General features: G+C 52.4%; 2 protein-coding genes and 1 long non-coding RNA gene across 23 annotated transcripts; all 3 read left to right on the forward strand.

Moving 5' to 3' along the window:
* Nucleotides 1-61: 61 nt before the first annotated feature.
* Nucleotides 62-10,978, forward strand: ACBD4 (acyl-CoA binding domain containing 4). 21 transcript variants are annotated; one of them, XM_077972084.1, is made up of 12 exons: nucleotides 81-125; nucleotides 2,174-2,425; nucleotides 2,668-2,793; nucleotides 2,952-3,076; nucleotides 3,340-3,460; nucleotides 3,532-3,616; nucleotides 3,865-3,985; nucleotides 4,215-4,301; nucleotides 4,568-4,676; nucleotides 4,758-4,833; nucleotides 5,875-6,005; nucleotides 10,239-10,978. In XM_077972084.1, exons 4-12 carry the CDS (start codon nucleotides 2,989-2,991, stop codon nucleotides 10,417-10,419), a joined length of 999 nt encoding a protein of 332 aa, XP_077828210.1. In that variant the 5' UTR covers nucleotides 81-125; nucleotides 2,174-2,425; nucleotides 2,668-2,793; nucleotides 2,952-2,988; the 3' UTR covers nucleotides 10,420-10,978. The 21 variants fall into 21 exon arrangements, with proteins under 21 accessions (XP_077828219.1, XP_077828223.1, XP_028692444.1 ...); XM_077972085.1 differs by having other exon boundaries at nucleotides 2,671-2,793; XM_077972093.1 differs by lacking the exon at nucleotides 2,174-2,425 and having other exon boundaries at nucleotides 62-125; nucleotides 4,606-4,676.
* A 3,046-nt stretch (nucleotides 10,979-14,024) lies between these two features.
* On the forward strand, nucleotides 14,025-18,843 carry HEXIM1 (HEXIM P-TEFb complex subunit 1). Its single transcript, NM_001194676.2, is given in 1 exon segment — nucleotides 14,025-18,843. A coding segment is annotated over 1 exon segment (1,080 nt). The 5' UTR covers nucleotides 14,025-15,889; the 3' UTR covers nucleotides 16,970-18,843.
* Nucleotides 18,844-19,847: 1,004 nt separating this feature from the next.
* On the forward strand, nucleotides 19,848-23,280 carry LOC144335777 (uncharacterized). The gene is made up of 3 exons (XR_013406935.1): nucleotides 19,848-20,086; nucleotides 20,708-21,161; nucleotides 22,592-23,280. It is a non-coding gene; the product is annotated as an uncharacterized LOC144335777 (long non-coding RNA).
* Nucleotides 23,281-24,566: the final 1,286 nt, after the last annotated feature.

Consider the following 24,566-nt stretch of genomic DNA (forward strand, 5'->3'; position numbering starts at 1 on the left):
CTGGAGACAGTCGGAGGAGGCAGCAGGAGGTGGGGCGGGATGGGAAGGGGGCGGGTCCAGGGCAGCGCGGGGGCGGGGCCAGGCGGTGGCCTGGACCCTCGGAGCCTCAGGGCTCACCCCAGCTCGTGAGTCCGCCTCCCCTCAGTCCCGGCGAGCCTCTGATCTTGGCCGTGACAGTGACCAGAGCCCCCATGCTGCGGGGCTGGGGTTGGGAGCCGGCACCGGGGACGAGGGCCGTCCTCTGGCACAGACACCCTCTCCTTCCCGGGGACCCTGACTCGAGGCGGACGCGGGACCCCCTCCTCCTTCCCTTCCGCGTCCGCGTCGTGCCGCAGGCCTCAGCAGGGAACCAGACCCGGGACGGGACGCAGGGCCGGGAGCGAAGGCAGAACCCCAGGAGCTGAGCCGCGCGAGGCAGCGCGAACCCGAAGGGATGGGCATGGGGGTGGGGGGGGGGTTGGCAGTGACGTCATAGGATTAACCTCCCTGTGCCAGGCCAGGTGCTGCCCCCTCGGAGAGCCACAGTCTCGGAGCTGACGGACCTGGGAAGCGTGAGGCGGAGCCAAGCCTGGGGTCCCCAGCAACTGGTTCTGGGTTCGAGGCTTAGACAGGCCGGCACCCCAGCCTGGCACCTGCGATGTAGTTGTCCGCGATGTCAACCCGTGGGTGGGCATTCGCGTGCGGGTTCTGGTGGCCGAGTCGGGTGTGCACTTATTAATTATATGCAAGCACCAGAGTGCGTGCGCGAAGTGGGGGACGTCCAGGTGGCAGCGTTTCTGCAGCGGGTGGCCTGGGTCCGGCAGAGAGATGGGCGCACACCGCCACTCAGCGGCGGCCAGCGGCGTGGCATCCTACAGAGAGGCTAGTGCTCAGGGCCTGGATTTGCCACCTGCTTGCCCTGCTCTACCCCATCCTCAGATCCCCCACGCCCAGAGATTCCGCACTCTGGCTTGGGTCCCTACGCCACTCTGGGGTCCTGAATTTTCTTCCTAATTATCGTCTTCGCCTTTGTACTTTTGATCCTACCATTCCTTCCTCCAGGAACAACCCTTCCTTATTCTCCTGGTTTACTCTTTTGTCGTTGTTGTTGTTGGATAAGCTAAGTCTACATTTCTTTTAATTGTTATGGATACTTAATAGTTGCAGAGAATTTTGAAGATGCATGTGATGTTTTGGTACAGGTATAAAATGTGTAATGATCAAATCAAGGTAATTGAGGTACCCATCACCTCAAGCATGTATCATTCCTTTGTATTAGGAACATTCCAATTCCACTTCTAGTTATTTTTATTTGTATTTTATTTATTTGTTTATTTACTAGAGACAAGTTCTCACTACTTGGTTGCCCAGGGTGGAGTGCAGTGGCATTATCAGAGCTCACTGCAGCCTCAAAGCAATTCTCTTGCCTTGGCCTCCCAAAGTGTTGGGACTACAGGCCTGAGCCACCATGTCCCATCCAGTTATTTTGAAATATACAATAAATTGGCCGGATGCGGTGGCTCACGCCTGTAATCCCAGCACTTTGGGAGGCAGAGGTGGGACGATCACTTAAGGCCAAGTATTGAAGACCAGCCTGGGCAACATAATGAGACCTCTGCCTCTACAAAAATTGTTTATAAAATAATTAATTTAAAAAGATACAATACATTATTGGTAACTATAATCGTTGTATTGTGCTACCGAATACCGAATACTGGATCTCATTCATTCTAACTGTATTTTTGTACCCATTTCCCCCCCTCCCCAGTACCCTTCCCAGCCTCTGGTAACTATCATTCTGCAATCTACATTTTGCTTTTTTTTTTTTTTTTTTTTTGAGATGGAGTCTCACTCTGTCGCCCAGACTGGAGTGCAGTGGGGCAATCTTGGCTCACTGCAATCTCCACCTCCCGGGTTCAAGCGATTCTCCTGCCTCAGCCTCCGCAGTAACTGGGATTACAGGCACGCACCACCACGCCCGGCTAATTTGTGTATTTTTAGTAGAGACGGGGTTTCACCATGTTGACCAGGCTGGTCTCGAACTCCTGACCACAGATGATCCGTCCGCCTTGGCCTCTCAAAGTTCTGGGATTACAGGCATGAGCCACGGTGCCCGACCATCTTCCAAAACTCAACTGTGATGTCCCTCCTCCAGAACGCCTGACGACAGGACATGACTTTTTTAAATCCCCAGTGCCTAAACGTCTAAAGAGCTGAGTGGGTTGCCTAGGATCGGCCAGGCCTGGATATCCGCGAGCAGATGCGGATTTCCACCAGGGGGCGCTAGGACGCCACGACCTTTCACTATGTGCACCAGGGGGCGCTGCCGCCCGCCTTGGCCATCCCGGACTGGGAAGTCCGACCCTAGGATTAAGCCCCGCCTAATTGGGAAAGGCTCTGAGAAACTATTTGCATTATCTTGAAAGGGCCGTGCTGAATGGTTGAGGTAGATAAGCCGACTGTGAAACAAGCTCTCTCATTGGCTTAAATTTCCCCCCTCGCTCTGCGTCGCCATCCCGGCCCTGCTGGACACCGGGGACAGTAGGAAGCCGCGGGGTGGTGGCGAGAGAGGACCCAGGTGTCCCGACAGTGAGCGCCGCGGGGCGCAGGCTGGGCCAAGGTGCAGGCGGCCAGGGTGGGAGACTGTTCGCCCCGCCCTGACTCCTCCTCTCTTCTCTGCCAGTCCAGGAGTCGGAGATGTGCAGCTAAAGAAAGCGCATCTGGGGACGGACATATCTGGCACTGCAGCCCTCGCCACCTGCCTCTCCACCCACCGAGGCCCTGGCGACCCTGGCCCCACCACGCTACCTTGAGGTAGGAAAAGGAGGCTCCTCAACCACAACTTCTGACCTCCCAGGGTGTCTCCCTCGGGCCTCTGAAGAGCTTAGTTTGCCCCTCTGGGAAGTGGATCCTTGGCTTCTGGTGCCGGGGGTACCCTGGAGGCCCCCTCACACGAAGGCTGCTTCTTACAGAGTCGCTCGAAAGTAGGGCCCCAGGGCTCGCAGCAGCATGGGCACCGAGAGAGAAAGCCCAGAGCCCGACTGCCAGAAACAGTTTCAGGCTGCAGTGAGCGTCATCCAGAACCTGCCTAAGAACGGTGAGGCTGCGGGGACTCGCATTTGGACTCGCATTCAGGACGCCTGGGGTCTGACTCTGAAGAAAGAATGGTCCTGATCATTGTAGTTTTTACAGACGCCCCTGCCTGAGCTGTCCTGGGGGTTCCCTCCACTTCCTGCCCCAGTCCAGATGCCCTGGGTGGGACCCATCTCCACCTCTGCCCTTTCCAAGCGGGGTTCTCCCGCCCCTCCGCCCCTTGGAGCTGGGAGTGATGTTCTGCCCTGGCTTCCGAACTCTGCCCAGGTTCTTACCGCCCCTCCTATGAAGAGATGCTGCGATTCTACAGTTACTACAAGCAGGCCACCATGGGGCCCTGCCTGGTCCCCCGGCCTGGATTCTGGGACCCCATTGGACGATATAAGTGGTGAGCTCCCGGCTGGCTGGGCAAACAAGCCTCAGCTGTCAAGCAGCCCTCTCACAGCCCTCTGCCCCCAGGGACGCCTGGAACAGTCTGGGCAAGATGAGCAGGGAGGAGGCCATGTCTGCCTACATCACTGAAATGAAACTGGTGGCACAGAAGGTAGGGGCTGCAGGTTCTCTGTCCCCAGGCTCCTGGACAGCTGGCCTGCCCCTTGCCCTTCCAGTTCTGACCCCCACTACATTTCCTAAACATGGACCCCCTCGTGGGAATCACCACCTTCATGTTACCCCCAGCCCTGCCTATCTTTGGCCCCTGACTGGGCACAGGGTGGAGGTGTGTGACAGGGCAGGAGCAGGGCGGAAGGGACAGGAGGCCACTCTCTCCCCAACAGACCCCCTCCCCCACAGGTGATCGACACAGTGCCCCTGGGTGAGGTGGCAGAGGACATGTTTGGTTACTTCGAGCCCCTGTACCAGGTGATCCCTGACATGCCGAGGCCCCCAGAGACCTTCCTGAGAAGGGTCGCAGGTCAGACTCCCAGGCTGGGAGCTCCAAAAGTGCTGAGTGAACTCAGGCTAGGTCTAGCCTGAGGTGGGCTGGGGGCAGAGGGCTCCAGGTGACATCCCTGTTAGAACCCCCACACCCCTGAGAGGTGGATCTCAGGCAGCATCCATGGCTCATCCCGAATAGGGGCTTGATCACACTGGGAGGTGCCAACCTCTCCCCAGCCCCACCTCTGGGTGCTGTGTCTTGGCAGGTTGGAAAGAGCAGGTTGTGAATGGAGATGCTGGGGCTGTTTCAGAGCCTCCCTGCCTCCCCAAGGAACCGGCACCCCCAAGCCCAGGTTAGTGCTTAGGCAGGAGGGGTGGACCAAACCAGGCTGGGGGAGGGCTGGAAGGGAGAAGGCTGGATGCCACGCTGTGCCCTCCACAGACACTGAGACTTCCTGTGCTCCCAAAGGCAGGGACTGTGGTCTAGGATTCCTGTTCCAGGGCCTTGCTTCTGGTGCCCATCTGTGCCTCAGGTGGTGATATCTCCAGTGCCTTGTATCTCTAGTGTCTCCTAAACAGTTGCTTCTGTCCAGTGCACACCTCTGCTCTCCGTCCACAGCTTCCCTCTGGGCAGTAACTCTACCAATCCCTCCACAGAGTCCCATCCACCCAGAGACCTGGACTCCGAGGTTTTCTGTGATTCCCTGGAGCAGCTGGAGCCTGAGCTGGTGAGACCAGTCCCCATTCCCCTTTTTCCCACTCTGCTGTGCTCCCACTCCCACCCTCAGCCCTCTGACTCATCTCAGCAGGGTTGGGCAGAGCAGCAGGCAGCATCTGGAGGAAAGCGTGATCCCAGGAACAGCCCCGTGCCCCCTACAGAGAAAGGTGAGCTCCTGCCCAACCTTTCACCCACTTCTGCCTTTTCCTGTGGTCTTGGCATCCCAGGCCTTCTCTTGGCTGCCTTCCTAGGGCAGAGGTGAAAGTCCATTGCTGGGCACTGAGCGAGAAGCCTCTGTCCAGGAGGGGCTGCCAATCAGCCAGATACCTGCCTGGGTGGGCAAAGTCCCCGCCCCCCCTCCTGTCCCCAAAGGGCACCCAGGAGTCTGTACCCTCTGCAGGTGCTGAGTAAGGCCAGCGGGATGGGAGTCCTAGCCCAGCTCTCCCACCTACAGCTGCACAGCCTTGGGAAGTCATCTATACTCTCTGGAACCCCCGTTTGGAAATCTCAGAAGACAATGAGTTCTGCCCTCTTCCCTTCTAGAACTCCTGTTGTGTGTTAGGTCCTGTATGGACATTTTCAAAAGTATCTCCTTTATTCCTCTGAGCAAGCAGCCCTGTGAAGGAGATGACATCTTCTCCTAATTTTTAGATGACAAAATGATGCCCAGAGAAGTTAATGACTTTGGCCGGGCTTGATGGCTCACGCCTGGAATCCCAGCACTTTGGGAGGCCAAGGCAGGCAGATCACCTGAGGTCAGGAGTTTGAGACAAGCCTGGCCAACATGGTGAAACCCTGTAGCTACTAAAAATACAAATATTAGCCAGGTGTGGTGGGCACCTATAGTCCCAGCTATTCGGGAGGCTGAGGCAGGAGAATTGCTTGAATCCAGGAGGCGGAGGTGGCAGTGAGCCGAGATCATTGTGCCACTGCACTCCAGTCTGGGCGACAGAGCAAGACTGTCTCAAAAAAAAAAAAAAAAAAAAAAAAAAGTTAATGAGTTGACCTGCATCGTAAGCGGCCGTGCTGGGATTAAACCTCCAGCAGCCCATTACTCAGCTACATAGATGGACTTTGCAAGAATCACACTTGGTCCAAGGATTGGGTTCCACTCCCACACTTTCCTGGGCTTGCCCCAGCCTGCCGCCCCACTTCCCAGAGCTGAACTGCCTCCTGAGCCCCCTTCCCTGTGTGTCTGTGCTCTGCAGAGGGGAGCACAGCAGGGCCCCAGGAGTTGGACGTGTGGCTGCTGGGGACAGTTCGAGCACTACAGGAGAGCATGCAGGAGGTGCAGGCGAGGGTGCAGAGCCTGGAGAGCATGCCCCGGCCCCCCGAGCAGGTGAGTCCCCCACCCCATCGGACAAGATGACGGCAGAATCTGGTCTCTGTTCTGGGCTCCTCATCCAGCCCCTTTTGTTTTTGTCCTCACGCCTCCACCTGCCCACCTCTCTCTCCAGAGAATGGCGTGGCTCCTGCAGCAGACAGGAGGTGGGGGTGAGGGTGGAGGGGGCTGACGTGCTTCCACTCTGAAGGCAGAGTGGGCGGGGCCCTTTGCCGTTCTCCCCTCCCTCTGCCTGGAGAGAAGCTAAGCTGCAGGACTAATCCCGCGTGGGAAGGTCATGATGTGTCTGCTCTGGGCATTGAGGACGCTGGTCCCTGTTGTCCCTCTGTCAGGTCTTCCATTCCCAGAATTAGGATTTGCCCCAAATGGTTCAGCCCTTGCATCCCTCTCACCTCCTAGCTCTGCTTGCCCCTGACACTTGGGCTCCTGGGCTTCTGCAAACTAAATAACAGCTGCCATTGCTGGAGCCCCGCTAGGCGCCAAACACTCATGGGCATCTTCCCACTGAATTCACACAACAGCCCTAGGGATAGTTTCTTTTCACCTCCCTTTTAGAGAGGGAAACTAAGGCTCCAAAGGGCTAATTTGCCTGAGGGCACACAGCCTGGGACAGCCTCTCTGAGCTGCTGTGAGGATTCAACCATGCATGTTGGTGCTTCCGTGGTGCCCACCACACAGAAAGCCTTCTCCAGTCGGTTCTGTTGCTACTATTGCTGTTAATATTAACACTAAGCGATGGAGTTGGCAGTGGTCCCTAGTCTGTCTGCCTGCAAAGCTGGTACCCACCATTAACTCTGAGCGGGTCTGTTCTTGAAAAGCCTGAGGTGGTGGGGGCAGGAGAGGGCTGGATTCTCAGATGTGAGGGGTCTCTGGGGTGATCTCTAACCCACTCAGCACAGCAGGGGTGAGCCCACAGCAGCAGGATTTCCTCAGATCCACGATGGCTAACTTTTCAACACTGCCCCTCCCCCTCAACAGGGCTTGCTTTCTTTTCTTTTTTTCTGTTTTTTTGTTTGTTTGTTTGTTTTTAATTTTGAGATGGAGTCTTGCTCTGTCGCCCAGGCTGGAGTAGAGTGGCATGATATCGGCTCACTGCAACCTCCGCCTCCTGGGTTCAAGTGATTCTCCAGCCTCCAGAGTAGCTGGGACTACAGGCGGCACCACCATGCCCGGCTAATTTTTGTAGTTTTAGTAGAGATGGGGTTTCACCATGGTCCCCAGGATGGTATCAATCTCTTGACCTCGTGATCCACCCACCTCAGCCTCCCAAAGTGCTGGGATTACAGGTGTGAGCCACCACGCCAGGCCCCCTTTTCTTTTTTTCCTACCATTTACTACTTTTAAATGTTGAAGATTTTAAAGTAGATTACAGACCAGCATGGTGGCTCACACCTGTAATCCCAGCACTTTGGGAGGCTGAGGAGGGAGGATCTCTTGAGACTGGGAGTTCAACACCAGCCTGGGCAACATAGCAAGATCCTGTCTCAAACAAACAAACAAGCAAAAACAGATTATAAACATCATTATGTTCCACCCCGAAAGTGTTGGGTTCATATCTCTCAAAATAGGCCAGGCGTGGTGGCTCACGCCTGTAATCCTAGCAATTTGCAGACCAGCCTGGCCAACATGGCAAAACCCGGTCTCTACTAAAAATACAAAACTTAGCTGGGCGAGGTGGCAGGCACCTGTAATCCCAGCTACTCAGGAGGCTAAGGCAGGAGAATCACTTGAAACTGGGAGGCAGAGGTTACAGTGAGCCGAGATTGTGCCATTGCACTCCAGCCTAAGTTACAGAGCAAGACTCCGTCTCAAAAACAAACAAAAAAACATATCTCTGAAAATAAGAACATTCTACCTAGCCCAAACATCATATTATACACAATTATTAATTTCTTAATATCATGAAATATCCAATCGAAATTCCAATTTCTCCAGTTATCCTGAAACCACCTTTTCCAGCTGCTGTTTTTCCAGTCTAGGACCACACATTGCATCTGTTCCCTTTTCAATTCTCTGTTAATCTAGCTTAGTCCTTCTCCTTGCTATTGACTTGCTGACCAGTCTGAGCTGGTGTCCTATAGAATGTTCCACCTTTTGGGTCTAATTACATCCTCATGGGTGGTTCCTCGATATACATTTCCTATGAACTGGGGGTTAGATCTAAACACTGGATTAGAGTCAAATAAACATTTGGGCCGGGCATGGTGGCTCACGCCTGTAATCCCAGTACTTTGGGAGGCTGAGGCAGGCAGATTGCTTGAGCCCAGGAGTTTGAGACCAGCCTGGGCAACATAGTGAGACCCTGTCTCCACAAAATATATTTTTAAAAATTAGCTGGGCATGGACTGAAGCAGGAGGATTGCTTGAGCCCAGGAGATTGAGACTGCAGTGAACTATCATGGTGTCATTGCACTCCAGCCTGGGCGACAGAGTGAGACCTTGTCTCAAAAAGACACAAAACACAAAAAACCGCAACATTTTGGACCAGACTACATCAGAGGTGATGTTTTTTCATGGCAGAGGACACATGCTATCTGGATGTCCCACCATTAGTAACTCTAGCATGGACCACTGGCATGGCTGAAGGGAGTCTGATCCCACCATTGTAAAGTCATGTTTTGCTCCTGCAGTCAGATAATATCCAGTCCCGCATCAACTCCATTTGCCAGTTTTTGACAATTGCTAATCCTTGCCTGAGTCAATAATTTAGTGATTGCCAAAAAAAAGCTGACTTTTAAATGCTACGGTTCCTTTAACATCTATTAGCTATCATTTGTGTACTGTTTCCCTCATCATCTTGGGTTTCCCTGAAATACAGTGGAAAGGAAGGGTAAATGCTTCATTCTTTATCTTTAGTTATCTATTTTTAAAGTAAGAAATTAATTTAGGCTGGGTACCGTGGCTCACACCTGTAATCCCAGCACTTTGGGAGGCTGAGGTGGGCGGGTAGATCACCCGAGGTCAGGAGTTTGAGACCAGCCTGACCAACATGGTAAAACCCCATCTCTACTAAAAATACAAAAATTAGCTGGGCATGGTGGCAGGCCTCTATAATCCCAGCTACTCAGGAGGCTGAGGCAGGAGGGCAGGAGAATCGCTTGAACCCAGGAGGCGGAGGTTGCAGTGAGCTGAGATTGTGCTGCCGCATTCTAGCCTGGACGACAGAGCAAGACTCCATCTCAACAAAAAAGGAAAAAGAAAAAAAAAAAAAGGAAAAGAAAGAAATTAATTTAAAAGCCACCTACCTAAATGGTGACAAAATTCCAGTTTTCTTTTGAGTATCACTGTGGGCTCATGGATTTCACAGATTCTGTATTCCCAGGAGCCACAGTCATTCTTCTTCTTCTTCTTCTTCTTTTTTTTTTTTTGAGATGGAGTCTCACTCTGTCAGTCAGACTAGAGTGCAGTGGCACGATCTTGGCTCACTGCAACCTCCGCCTCCCAGTTCAAGCAATTCTCTGCCTCAGCCTCCCGAGTAGCTGGGATTACAGGTGCCTGCCACCATGCCCGGCTAATTTTTTTGTATTTTTAGTAGAGACAGGGTTTCACCATCTTGGCCAGGCTGGTCTTGAACTCCTGACCTCATGATCTGCCCGCCTCAGCCTCCCAAAGTGCTGGGATGACAGGTGTGAGCCACCGCGCCCAATCTGCCACAGTCATTCTTTTTGATGCTCAGTCACAACTTTGGCCATTCGAGACCCTTTCAAACCAGGTCCTATGTTCTTATAACACGACCTGATGAATCTTTAAAAGTGGCCTTGCTTTCCTGGTACAAGGCGCCCCACATTCACTCCCACCTTCCCTGCCCTAGGCCTGGAATCAACCACTTCTCCAAGGAGCCTTGGCTCCTTTTTAGTGGAGAATGATAGTTGGAAACTAAAATCTGGGTACCCAGGGTCCTCATTTGAAATATGTGGCACATCCTTAACAACAGAAGTCTTCAGGTAATACCAACGGTCATTGCTTTGTGGCCCAGAGAAGATGGCATGGAAGCCGCTCCCTCTACCCACAGCCTTTCCAGCCTCTCTTGACACTGGGATTGCCCTGGGAAGGAAGATATGGGAGGGAGTTGGCATTCAACCTGTCAGGACCACCTGGGGGCCACTTCCCTTCTAGTGTTGCAGACTTGGGGCAGGGTCCTTCCAGTCTCCCACTGAATTGGAAGCAGGTTCCTAGGGAGGTTGTGCTGAGGCCTGGACTGGCCTCTGACTCCTTCCCTCTTGGCTGCAGAGGCCGCAGCCCAGGCCCAGTGCTCGGCCATGGCCCCTTGGGCTCCCGGGGCCCACGCTGCTGTTCTTCCTCCTGTGGCCCTTCGTCGTCCAGTGGCTCTTCCGAATGTTTCGGACCCAAAAGAGGTGACTGTCATTGGAGGGGTCTCTGCAGCCAACTGAGACTATCTTGTGTGCCATGAGCCTTCCTAGGGTTTAGAAGAACAGCATTCAAAATTCCCCCTCCTGTCAGTGTTTGCCTTCGCACCTCCTCCCCTAACGCAGCGCGGGGTGCAAATAAGACCCCACCCCTCCCTGCACCTTCATAGGGACGCTTCCTTCCCTCCCCGCAACCACCCCAGGCTTTCCTGGGAGGCTGCAGTTGTGGTGCACGTCCCCGGTGCTGGGTTGGCCGTGACTCGGGGGCGGGGCTATCGGGTCTCAGCCCCTGCCCTCCCCACCCTCTGGGTCACCTGACTCTCTTCCCACCCCTGCTTCTCCCCGAGGAGGTTCAGCTCTTGGGCAAGTTGGGACTCGGGCCGGGGCCTGGAAGAATGATTGGCTGGGAGGCTGCGGGAGGGAGGCCAGGAGGCCCCGACCAGTTGGGAGGAGGGAGCAGGCCCCGGGGGAGGGGGATGAGCGCAGTTTGCTCGTCTTCCTCCCCTGCCGGCCCCCTCCGCCCCCACACACACTCAGGACGTCTTCACTGAAGATTCACTTACAAACGAATGTTTCACTCAATAAAAGAAAACCATAATCTTCTACTGTCTGGTCCCCTACGGAGGGAGCGGGGAGCGGGGCCTGGAGCGGGAGAAGCACAAGTCCCTTTCCTGCTCCCCACCCAGTGCCCCCTTGATGGCCCTGAAAGAGGCCGGCGGTTGGTGTTTCTGAATGGGGAATATTTTCCCTCCTCCCTGGGCAAGCGAAGGGAAAACAGGCCTCGGTGTGGAGGGGAGAGGGAGGGGAACCAAGGGTGGCCCGGGGCGGGAGGGGGGGCACCCTTGGGAGGGCGGAGCCCTGCCCGCCGCCCCGTCGGGGACGCGGGGTCCGAGCGAGCTGGGGGTGGCGGGGAGGAGCGGAGCAGGGCTGGGCGGGGTCGAGGAGCTGGTTTGGCCCCCGCCCGAAGGGGACGGCGGCAGCTCCAGCTCCGCGCCCCGGGCGTAGGGATGGGGTTCGGAGCCCCAGGCCCCAGAAATGTCCGCTGCCCCCTCCTCAGCTGCCTGTTCCTGGTGCCCCACCTTGACCTCTGGGCCTGGGCCTTCCCAGGGAATTTTCTGGAAGGCCAAGGCCCGGCGAGAACCTCGTCGTCGCCCAGCCCTGAGTAGAGGGCAGGACCCTGCGCGCCTGGAAGCCCCCGTCGGGGCGGGCCGAGCGCCCGCGTGCACTCGCCTTCCGGGGGGTACAGGCCAGAGGCCTTGGCCTCCCTCTGTCAGCACCAGCTCTGTCGTCCGTGGGCCGCCTTGGCTCAAGCCACGGCCCGGCCTGTATTCAACGGCGAAACTGGCCGCTCTGGGCGCCGCCTGGTGCCAGCGCCTCCAAGTCCACTGGCCAGGGTCCCTACCAGAGTCCCCCGCCGCTGCCACCACCTGGGCCCTAGGACCTTCCTATCCCCGGGTAAGGAAGAGGCAGTTCTGAAGGTCCCTGGCTGAGATCCTTACACTCTTGAGTTCCCTGTCAGCCTCTAGTCTTGACCACCGCCCCAGGCTTGGCCATCATTGACCCCACTGGAAGCCACAGTCACTCTTTAGTCGTCAGTCCTCTCCAAGCCGGGAAGGCATCCCTGAAGCTAGACGGTGCACTCTGCACGGCTCAGCCCAGGGTCACAAGCACAGGCTGAATAGCCCCTGTGATATGGCTGGACTGCAGCAAGCAGGACAGACAACAGCAGGGCCACCTTGGTGGGGGATGCAGGCCCAGGGCTGAGGCCAGCTCCACTACTTGCACAGTAGCTGTGGAACTTGGGCAAGATTTTTTTTGAGACTGAGGCTGGCTTTGTTGTCAGGCTGGAGTGCGGTAGTGCGATCTCGGCTCACTGCAACCTCTGCCTCCCAGGTTCAAGCGATTCTCCTGCCTCAGCCTCCCTGGAGTAGCTGGGACTACAGGCACATGCCACCACGCCCGGCTAATTTTTTGTATTTTTAGTAGAGATGAGGTTCACCGTGTTAGCCAGGATGGTCTCGATCTCCTGACCTCATGATCAAAGTGCTGGGATTACAGGCGTGCGCCCCCGCCCCCAGCTCTTGGGGAAGATTCTTAACTGCTCTGGGCTTGGGTGGCCTTGTTTGTGAAATAGGGTTGATCTCTTCTTCATAAGGCAGTCCTGGGGTTTACCAGTGATGGGGCATGTTAAATGTCTGGCAAAGGGTTAGAACCCAGCTAATAGTAAAGTTGCCTGGCCCCTTGACAGAATTCTAGAATTCCACAAGCTATTCCTCAGTCCACCTCTCCCCCAATATGACAAATGAGACCATACAATGGAGCCCAGTCCAGGACACTGAGGCTGGGCTCAGCTGTACCTTCCAAATGCCCCAAATTGGGGTACCCCAGAATCATCTGGGGTCTGAAGATGTGGTAACAATTTGGAGGTCTCTGTGATAACCAAGTTCTCTGCAAAACCCCTTTTTCCTCCAGGAGTGCTCTGAGGGGCAGTTCTTGCTCTCAGGAAGCCTGCTAAGGGATGAAGCCACACAGAGCGGGGAGCTTTTCAGGTGGACCGGAGTTCTTGGAAGCCCAGAGAAAACAAACGAAAGTGTTCATTTTCAGAACATACAGCTGTGCCCAGAGGCCTGCATGCTTGCGGCTCCCCTTAGAGGCGTCTACATTGGCCATGCCCATCACCACTGGCCCCCGCCCCCCCCATATCTCATACTGCCCCAGAGCCACCGAGGTCCCAGACTAGCCCTTTCCTGGCACATAATGCTTGGTCTTCCTAAAATGCCCCTCTTCATGCCATTTTGCCTGAAAGTTCTTCATCCTTCAGAGCCAGCCAGAAGTCACTTGCTCCTGACACTTGTCCATAATTCCCAGCTCCCACGCACTCAGCTCATTGGCTCCCACCGGGATTTCCCTCACTTGCCATTTTGGCTGGCTGTGGTCTGATGGCCTCTCCACAGTCCATGAGCAACTTGAAGGCAAGGATGGCATCCCACCCCTCTTTGTACCCTCCTGGGTGCCAAATGATATAGGGGCCGAATAAGGTTGAAGTTGGGAATGAAAAGAACGAAATCCAGAGTTTTCCCCGATTTTAAGAAAAAACGGGGTTTTGTGTTTGTGACAGAAAAATGGCATGGGGAGGTCACAAAGACCCGCGCTGTAGCCAGAACTGCCCCATGGTTGTCATGTGACCTTGGACAAGTCACTTATTTTCCGGGTGTCTTAGAGATGCCTTATCTGCAAAATGGAGACAGTCATTCCTATCGTGCCTAACTCGCCAGGCTGTGGTGAGGTCACATGGTTCTGTGCGTAAAAGGTGCACAGTGCAAACGTGCTGGAATGCCAGGGATGCTATTAAGGAAGCAGTAAGAAGGGTCACTGGGTGTGTGGCGAGGGAGAAGTGGAAAGGGCGCCAAGATTTTAGGTCCCAGTGACTGGTATGGAGGGTTCTCTGGGTCCTCTCAGTCCCTGTTTATGGAGGGCAGGGCGCTTGGGTCTGGAGAATTTCTCTCTGAGAAACCATGCCCCCGGGGGAATCGGCCCCCCAGCCCTGCGCCAGAATCCCCTGCCGCAAGTTTCGGGGCAAGGTCTCCACCATGCTTCCCTCCCAGTCTTGCCCAGCGCCCACTTATGAGGAAGGGCCTCTGCAGGTGAGACCGGCTTCCCTCTCGGATAGCCAGGGCTGATGATTTCAACTCATTAATCATTTCGAACCTTTCCCAACAAACAGCCTCATGGCCGGCCCAAACCTCCCCTGTCCCGGCTCAGGAAATGATCTCGGTCGGAAGTGAAAAGACCAAATCGGCCCCAGGAGGCCATTTTCTTCAACAGAAGCTGAGGCCTGGGGGCGAGGCTTTCCCCCTGCTTCCCTTCCATTCCCCCGCCCCCACGCTTTCCGATCTCGGCCCAAAGAAGAGGCTTGGCCGCGAATCACCGGTTTGCATTGGCCCCTGGGGCGTGGGCGGCTTTCTGAGACCAGGCTGGGGCTGGGACTCCACCACCTTCAGCTAAGGGTACCGAAGTCTGTCCGGGAGTCGGCGTCACCGGGACTCGAACCTGCCTTTTCGTCTTCCGAGGCCTAGTGCGAACCTGCTGCGCTAAACTCAGTCACACTGTCCCTTTAAGGCGGCACTTTTTATTCTTCATTTGTTTACTTCTTCATGCGCTTTTCGTTCTTTACAAAATGTGCTTGCGATATCCTTCCGCAAGTGTCAATCTCAGGCACTCACCAGCCGCCTTGAAGCCGTTTCTGTAATCTTAAGAATCGCGAGTTACCAGCCGTGGGCCGACATCTCTCTTTATAGGATTTAATTCTTATACATTTTAGGGACTACTTTTTAGGAATAAACCATTCTTGCATTAGTTAATAAAGGTTCATAACCTTCGGAACCCTTCCGCTGAGAACAGAATAGGATAGTAGCCTTTATAACGCACCTTTTCATAAAAATATTCTGTGTGGACTCTCATAGGCCATCGAATCTTCTCGTATTCCTCAAACAGAATGGTACGGTCCAGAACCCGCCCCATCTTCTCTGCGATTGGCCGTCCTTCCTCAGTGAGTCGTGTGATTTTTCACCAATGGCCGCTCGCGTTTCTTTAGCGAGGGCTAAGCGATGGAAGGAGGTGGCCAGGGAGACGCCCCCTACGCGTTCTGGGATTGGCTACGTCGCACGGCGCGCGAGGACGGCGGGCCCGAAAGATAAGAACTACGACTCCCGGCTCCCCGCAATGGGAACTCCATTACGCATGCGCATGGGCGGGGCGAACAAGCTTCTATATAAAAGGGGCGCAGAGGACTGGGAGGCAGCAGTTGGAAGTTGGCAGGTGGAGAGGCAGGTTGGGAGGGAAAGTTGGGGGAGGAGGCGGAAGAGGAGCTGTGGGAAGCGGGAGGAGGGAGGGAGGAAAAGAGGAGGAGGCGGAGGAGAACTGAGCAGAGCAGAGCATCGAGCCAAAGGGGAGATGAGTTTGTCTGTCCTCTGCTGAGGCTCCGGCCGGGCCTAGGGAACTGGGAGCTTAGGTGGAAGCGACACCCGTGGAAGTGGGAGGAGGTGGCTCCGGGACTTTAACCCCTTGTGGGCTCTGCGGCAGGGGATTTAACCCTTTGTGGATCTGGCCCCTCGGAGGCAGCGTCATCGGTAGTTTTAACCCCTTCGGGGCTGGGTTTCACCCACTGGACTTACCCTCATCACCTTGCTTACCAACTCCTTTATTGGGGTGCTCCGCTTGGAGGTTTGAGGCCCACCTCCGCACATTACGTACTGTTCCTGCCGCTGCACCCCCTTGGACCCGCTAGCTGGCCGCACTGTGGACGCTTAACCCTTTACTGACTTGAGCTCCCCAGATTGCAGTTGGAGTTTGCTGATAGAAGGACTAGCTAAAGGCGTCACTGCAGGAATTACAAACTGAAGAGGACTCTGTTGGACTGTTTTTCTTTTTTTTTTTTTTTAAGAAAAACTCCATTTTTTTTTTCTTGAGGACTTAGTAGCCAAAATTTCTCAAACTTCGAGGACTCTACTAGCCATGGCCGAGCCATTCTTGTCAGAATATCAACACCAGCCTCAAACTAGCAACTGTACAGGTGCTGCTGCTGTCCAGGAAGAGCCGAACCCTGAGCGCCCCCCAGGCGCGGAGGAGCGGGTGCCCGAGGAGGACAGTAGGTGGCAATCGAGAGCGTTCCCCCAGTTGGGTGGCCGTCCGGGGCCGGAGGGGGAAGGGAGCCTGGAGTCCCAACCACCTCCCTTGCAGCCCCAGGCCTGTCCAGAATCTAGCTGCCTGATAAAGGGCGAGAAGGGCCAGAATGGGGACGACTTGTCCGCTGGCGGCGACTTCCCGCCGCCGGCAGAAGGGGAACCGAAGCCCGAGGCCGAGCTGCTCGCCCAGCCTTGTCATGACTCCGAGGCCAGTAAGTTGGGGGCTCCTGCCGCAGGGGGCGAAGAGGAGTGGGGACAGCAGCAGAGACAGCTGGGCAAGAAAAAACATAGGAGACGCCCGTCCAAGAAGAAGCGGCATTGGAAACCATACTACAAGCTGACCTGGGAGGAGAAGAAAAAGTTCGACGAGAAACAGAGCCTGCGAGCTTCAAGGATCCGAGCCGAGATGTTCGCCAAGGGCCAGCCGGTCGCGCCCTATAACACCACGCAGTTCCTCATGGATGATCACGACCAGGAGGAGCCGGATCTCAAAACCGGCCTGTACTCCAAGCGGGCCGCCGCCAAATCCGACGACACCAGCGATGACGACTTCATGGAAGAAGGGGGTGAGGAGGATGGGGGCAGCGATGGGATGGGAGGGGACGGCAGCGAGTTTCTGCAGCGGGACTTCTCGGAGACATACGAGCGGTACCACACAGAGAGCCTACAGAACATGAGCAAGCAGGAGCTCATCAAGGAGTACCTGGAGCTGGAGAAGTGCCTCTCGCGCATGGAGGACGAGAACAACCGGCTGCGGCTGGAGAGCAAGCGGCTGGGCGGCGACGACGCGCGTGTGCGGGAGCTGGAGCTGGAGCTGGACCGGCTGCGCGCCGAGAACCTCCAGCTGCTGACCGAGAACGAACTGCACCGGCAGCAGGAGCGAGCGCCGCTTTCCAAGTTTGGAGACTAGACTGAAACTTTTTGGGGGAGGGGGCAAAGGGGACTTTTTACAGTGATGGAATGTAACATTATATACATGTGTATATAAGACAGTGGACCTTTTTATGACACATAATCAGAAGAGAAATCCCCCTGGCTTTGGTTGGTTTCGTAAATTTAGCTATATGTAGCTTGCGTGCTTTCTCCTGTTCTTTTAATTATGTGAAACTGAAGAATTGCTTTTCTTGTTTTCCTTTTTAGAAGATTTTTTCCTTAATGTGAAAGTAATTTGACCAAGTTATAATGCATTTTTGTTTTTAACAAATCCCCTCCTTAAACGGAGCTATAAGGTGGCCAAATCTGAGAACAATTAAATTCATTTTAGTTATAATAAATTTAATATTTGTAAATGTAACATAGTTTCAGTGTGATTTCTAGAGCTAATTCAAAATAGTATTATTTTATGTGATTGCATTTTTGGGGAGGGGTACCGAAATCGTTAAATTTGTCAGTTTGCAAAAATATCAGTCTTTAATGGGAGAATTTTCAATTTGCCAATTTTTTCCTTGAATGGGTTTGGGTTTAAGTATGCTACAATACACAGTTCAGGCAAAATATAAAGATTTAATTATCTTCAATACTTAAGTGTGCTTGCTTTCTAGTGCCTTGGTTTTCTTTCTTGATGCTGGAAAAATAAACCGGTGTTGAGTGTTTAGGTGACTGGAAAGTGGCTACAATCCAAAATTTTAAATTTAAGTCTGCCTCCGCCATTCAAAAGTCTAATAACAAAAAATGTAAACCTAATTTGACAGTTTGTTACGTTAGACAACTGTCAGCATTTCATTCCTACAAGTTGGTTTTCAGTGATCTCTTCCATCCCCCCAGTAAGGCTGGAAGAAGTTCCTGGATGCCTGGAAGAGGCTCTTAGCAAACTTCTTAGTGCAAGCAATGGTTAGATTAATTTGTGGGGCAGCTCTTTAAGACATTCAGAGGTGGGAAATACTGGATTTATAAAGGAAATGGCTGTTTGGGGGATTCCAAGGACTTACCCTAATTGTCCAATACTACGTGCTCTGTATACAAAAAAAAAAAAAAAAAAAAAAAGGAATAGGAGCTATCCACCTTTCCATGTGGGTCAAACTAAAATTAGAAATGTCCCCTCACTGCAGATCAAATGTAAAGCTTCCAGTTAAGGAGCTAAATGAGGTCCTCAGCTGAACGAGGAACCCTGTACATTTCCTTGAACAGCCCTATTCTAAATCGCCTAAACTATGCTGATAGCTGTTTAGGTTCTTGAGTAGTTCTGCTCTTAAATGTAGGGAGGCCCTGAGAACTAATTTTTGCCCCAAAATAAAAGTAGAAAGAAATTATGAGATTATTCCCTCCTGTCACTTTGGTTAACCCAGTCCTTCACCTGCCCTGTGTCAGTGTTTCCTGAGGGCAACTGCGTTGCTCAAATCACTAACACAGAGGTTCCTTAACTTGGGGCCTTAGAAACCATTGTGGGCCTTGGGGTCCATGAACCCCATGAAATTATTTGTAGACTTGTGTTATATGTACATTTTTCTGGGGAGTTCAAGAGATTCATAAGATTGTCAAACTCCTTGAAGGTTCAGAACCCCTGCAGGGAAGGGGGAAGAAAACCCTCCCATTAGGAAGCATGCTTTTGCAGTTAAATGGCGGTGATTGAGGTGATAGGGACTTCAAGAGTAAAATGCACCTTGTGATGCATAAGAAGCATACACAAATCAATAAATCAAGGGAGATTACACCAGTAGGACTAAATCAGGGCCTTCAAAGCTGGACTGAGTTGGTCCTGTTCTGGCACATATGGTCCACTGGAGACAATGTATGATTGTGTTTTTCTTTGGCCTAAAAATTATATTAAACATTTATTTTGAAATAGTTTTCTTCGTGTTTTTAATTTTTCTTCTGCTATGACGTCATGCAGCAGCCCCAGAAAAACAGCTGCTTGGAAAGGCAGCAACAGTGCCCTCTGGCTTTACAGTGCAGAGCTGAAGGCTCATTTTGACTTAACTGTAAGATGCAGTAGTGATTATCTCTGATATAAGACCCTCTTTTTTTTTTTTTGAGATGGAGTTTCGCTCTTGTTGCCCAGGCTGGAGTGCAATGGCATGATCACTGCAACCTCCGCCTCCCAGGTTCAAGCGATTCTCCTGCCTCAGCCTCCCTAGTAGCTGGGATTACAGGCATGTGCCACCACGCCTGGCTAATTTTGTATTTTTAGTAGAGACGTGGTTTCCCCATGTTGGTCAGGCTGGTCTCGAACCCTGACCTCAAGTGATCTGCCTGCCTCAGCCTCCCAAAATGCTGGGATTACAGGCATGAGCCACTGCGCCTGGCTAAGACCCTCTTCTTAAAGAAGGATTCATCTATGAATATCTTGTTTCCCCTACTATTAGAAAAATATTTACAAAATGAATCTTGGAAAGACTATAAATGCATTTATCATCAGAAAAAGTATGTTTTAGAAGACAAATTCAGTCCAGTCTTCAAATATACAAGTATCTAGGCTGGGCCCAGGGGCTCATGCCTGTAATCCCAGCACTTTGGAAGGCTGAGATGGGCAGATCACTTGAGGTCGGGAGTTAAGAGACCAGCCTGACCAACATACAGAAACCCCATCTCTACTAAAAATACAAAAATTAGCCGGGTGTGGTGGTGCATGCCTGTAATCCCAGCTACTTGGGAGGCTGAGGCAGGAGAATTGTTTGAACCCGGGAGGCGGAGGTTTCAGTGAGAAGAGACTGTGCCACTGCACTCCAGCCTAGGTAAGAGCGAAACTCTGTCTCAAAAAAAAAAAAAAAAAATACATATATACACACACACACACACACACACACACAAATATCTAATTATAAGTAACTTTTTTTTTTTTTTTTGAGACAGAGTCTCGCTCTGTCACCCAGGCTGGAGTGCAGTGGTGGGATCTCAGCTCACTGCAAGCTCCGCCTCCCGGGTTCACGCCATTCTCCTGCCTCAGCCTCCCGAGTAGCTGGGATTACAGGCGCCCACCACCTTGCCCGGCTAGTTTTTTGTATTTTTCAGTAGAGAAGGGGTTTCACCGTGTTAGCCAGGATGATCTCGATCTCCTGACCTCGTGATCCGCCTGTCTCGGCCTCCCAAAGTGCTGGGATTACAGGCTTGAGCCACCGTGCCTGGCTATAAGTAACTCTTATACATTACATCAGTTTACCTTAAGCTATGCATGTCTGAATTTTGCTTTCAAAGGCACTAGCATTTTACCTTTTTTATTTTGCATTTATATTCTTACAATGATGAGGTTTATTCAAAATTTCAATTTTGTATTAATACTTTCTACACTTCTTTTTTTGAGATGGAGTCTCATTGTCGCCAGGCTGGAGTGCAGTAGCGTGATCTCGGCTCACTGCAACCTCCGCTTCCTGGGTTCAAGCGATTCTCATGCCTCAGCCTCCCGAGTACCTGGGATTACAGGCGCACACCACCGCGCCTGGCTAATTTTTGTATTTTTAGTAGAGACGGGGTCTCGCCATGGTTGCCAGGCTGGTCTCAAACTCCTGACCTCAAGTGATCTGCCTGTGTCAGCCTCCCAAAGTGTTGCGATTACAGGCATAAGCCACTGCACCCGGCCTTTTTTTTTTTTTTTTTTTTTTTGAGATGGGTCTCTCTGTGTCGCCTAGGCTGGAGTGCAGTGTCGTGATCTGGACTTACTGCAACCTCCATTTCCCAGGATAAAGCGATCTTCCCACCTCAGCCTCCCGAGTAGCTGGTACTTGCCACCATGCTTAGCTATTTTTTTTCCTGGTTTTGTTTTGTTTTTTTTTTTTTGAGAGACAGGGTTTCACCCTGTTGCACTGGCTGGTCTCAAACTCCTGGGCTCAAGCAATCGCCCTCCTCAGCCTCAGCCTCCCAGAATTACAATTGTGAGCCACCAAGCCCAGCCTATTCCTACACTTTTTTTGGGGGGGGGATGGGGGGCTGAAGTCTTGCTCTGTCGCCCAGGTTGGAGTGCAGTGGCGCGATCTCGGCTCACTGCCAGCTCCGCCTCCCGGGTTCACGCCATTCTCCTGCCTCAGCCTCCCCAGTAGCTGGGACTACAGGCACCCGCCACCATGCCAGGCTAATTTTTTTGTAATTTTAGTAGAGACCAGGTTTCACCGTGTTAGCCAGAATGGTCTCGATCTCCTGACCTCGTGATCCGCCTGCCTCGGGCTCCCAAAGTGCTGGGATTACAGGTGTGAGCCACTGCACCCGGTCTCCTAGTTCTACACTTTCTATTGAAATATTTAACTAGCATATTGCTCTCCTGGCAGAGAGGAGAATTAGTTACCTATATTTTAATTAAAAAAAAAAAAGTTAGGCTGGGCATGGTGGTTCATGCCTATAATCCCAGCACTTTGGGAGGCTGAGGGGGGTAGATCACCTGAGGTCGGGAGTTTGAGACCAGCCTGACCAATATGGAGAAACCCCATCTCTACTAAAAATACAAAATACAAAATTAGCCGGGTGTGGTGGTGCATGCCTGTAATCCCAGCTACTTGGGAGGCTGAGGCAGGAGAATCACTGAATCCGGGATGCGGAGTTTGCAGTGAGCCCCAGCCTGGGCAACAAGAGTGAAACTCCGCAAAAAAAAAAAAAAAAAAAAGAAGCCGGGTGTAGTGGCTCACATCTGTAAACCTAGCACTTTGGGAGGCCCAGGCAGGTGGATCACCTGAGGTCAGCAGTTCCAGACCAGCCTGGCCAACACGGTGAAATCCTGTCTCTACTAAAAATACAAAAATTGGCCGGGGGCGGTGGCTCACATCTGTAATCCCAGCACTTTGGGAGGCCAAGGTGGGCGGATCACGAGGTCAGGAGATCAAGACCATCCTGGCTAACAGTGAAACCCTGTCTCTACTAAAAATACAAAAAATTAGCTGGGCGTGGTGGGTGCCTGTAGTCCCAGCTACTTGGGAGGCTGAGGCAGGAGAATGGCATGAACCCGGAAGGCAGAGCTTGCAGCGAGCTGAGATCGTGCCACTGCACTCCAGCCTGGGCGACAGAGCGAGACTCCGTCTCAAAAAAAAAAAAAAAAAAAAAAAAAAAAAAAAAGGCCGGGCGTGGTGGCTCAAGCCTGTAATCCCAGCACTTTGGGAGGCCGAGATGGGCGGATCAAGAGGTCAGGAGATCGAGACCATCCTGGCTAACGCGGTGAAACCCAGTCTCTACTAAAGAAATACAAAAAAACTAGCCGGGCGAGGTGGCGGGTGCCTATAGTCCCAGCTACTCGGGAGGCTGAGGCAGGAGAATGGCGTGAACCCGGGAGGCGGAGCTTGCAGTGAGCCGAGATTCTGCCACTGCACTCCAGCCTGGGTGATACAGCGAGACTCTGTCTCAAAAAAAAAAAAAAAAAAAAATAGCTGGGCATGGTGGTGGGTGCCTGTAATCCCAGCTACTCGGGAGTCTGAGGCAGGAGAATCACTTGAATTTGGGAGGCAAAGGTTGCTATGAGCTGACATTATGCCACATTGCACTCCAGTCTAGGCAGCAGAGTAAGATTCTGTCTCAAAAAAAAAAAAAAGCTTTTTTTTTTTTTTTTTTTTTTGAGAATTGGGGTTTCACCTGGGCCCGGTGACTTACACCTGTAACCCTAGCATTTTGGAAGGCCAAGGTGGGGAGAATGCTTGAGCTCAGTAGTTTGAGGCCTGCCTGGGTAACATGGTGAAACCCCGTCTCAAAAAAAAAAATTGGAAAAAAAACCAAAGCTGTGGTCTCCCTTAGTTGCCCAAGTTGCCCAAGCTAGAGTGCAGTGGCACTATCATATCTCACTGCAGCCTCAAATTCCTGGGCTTGAGTGATTCTCCCACCTCAGGTTCCTGAGTAGCTGGGACTAAAGGCGGGTACGAACACACCCAGCTGATTTACCTATATTAAACAGGGGGCTTTGATGACAAATGATCCCCAAGCCCACGTTAGCCTTTCACTTAAGTCCTCTGTCAAGCATTTTAACTGAGCTGCTCAAAAGACCAGGCTTACAAATTAGCAATTTCAGTTTGTTCCCTTTTTCCTCCTGGGGCCTAGGTATTCAATCAGGAAAAACTGCTTCCCAAACTGACACAGCTAGCTGGACAGCTTTTCTTAGAGCCCTTAGGAGACAGGGTCCTTTAGACTTCAGAGTTTTAGGAGAGAGAGCCAGGGAGTTCCAGATTGGTTTAGTTCTGAAAAATATACTAGGTATCTCTAAAGAGGGGAGGCATAATAAAGATTAGACAGGCCAGGCACAGTGGCTTCATGCCTGTAATCCTAACACTTTGGGAAGCCGAGGCAGGAGGGTCACTTGAGCTCAGGCACTCGAGACCAGCCTAGGCAACATAGTTACCAACACAGGCAACAAACACCAGCCTCCTCTCTATTAAAAAGTAAATTTAGGCCAGGCATGGTGGCTCACACCTGTAACCCCAGCACTTTGGGAGGCTCACTTGGGATGGATCACTTGAGGTCAAAAGTTCAAAACCAGCCTGGCCAACATGGCAAAATCCTGTCTCTACTAAAAATACAAAAATTAGCCAGGCAGGCATGGTGGCGGGCACCTCTAATCCCAGCTACTCAGGAGGCTGAGACAGGACAATTGCTTGAACCTGGGAGGTGGAGGTTGCAGTGAGCCGAGATTGCACCACCGTATTCCAGCCTAGGCAAAAGAGCACGACTTTGCTCGGAGAAATGTAAATAAATATACTCTGCCCTAATGACTGCAAAAGTTAGAGAAACCAAAGAGGGACTCCACAGACTTAAACAACGAAAGCCACAACCAAATAGTCTACCTACTCAAGGGCTGGCTATATTTAGTCAAGCATTAGGTAACGCATCAGTTGTTCCCTTGATCACTTATACCCGTAACAGCTAGCAACAAATATTCACAACAGTGTGGTGGAAAAGTTGGTTATAGTTAACTAGTATTTGAAAATTAAGTACTCAAGTACACTGGAGTTTGTGGGGTTTCAAGGTTTGTTTTTTGGGGGAAAGTACTATTTTTCACATTTGCACAACATCACTGCAATAACAATTCCACTTTATTCTTTCTCACACAAAGTGTAAATGATTGAGGCTAGAAATAAAAGTTATTTTTTTAAAAAAAGAGAATGTTGGCCGGGCGCAGTGGCTCAAGCCTGTAATCCCAGCACTTTGGGAGGCCGAGATGGGTGGATCACGAGGTCAGGAGATCGAGACCATCCTGGCTAACACGGTGAAACCCCGTCTCTACTAAGAAATACAAAAAGCCAGCCGGGCGAGGTGGCGGGCGCCTGTAGTCCCAGCTACTCGGGAGGCTGAGGCCGGAGAATGGCGTGAACCCGGGAGGCGGAGCTTGCAGTGAGCTGAGATCCGGCCACCGCACTCCAGCCTGGGCTACAGAGCGAGACTCTGTCTCAAAAAAAAAAAAAAAAAAAAAAAGAGAATGTTGTCAGGCACAGTGGTTCATGGCTCTATAATCCCCGCACTTTGGGAGGCCAAGATGGGCAGATCACCTGAGGTCAGGAGTTGGAGACCAGCCTGGCCAACATGGTGAAACCCCGTCTCTACTAAAATTGCAAAAATTGGCCGGGCACAGTGGCTCACGCCTGTAATCCCAGCACTTTGGGAGGCCAAGG

This window comes from Macaca mulatta, chromosome 16 (assembly GCF_049350105.2).
Source record: "Macaca mulatta isolate MMU2019108-1 chromosome 16, T2T-MMU8v2.0, whole genome shotgun sequence".
Taxonomy (NCBI): Eukaryota; Metazoa; Chordata; class Mammalia; order Primates; family Cercopithecidae; genus Macaca; species Macaca mulatta.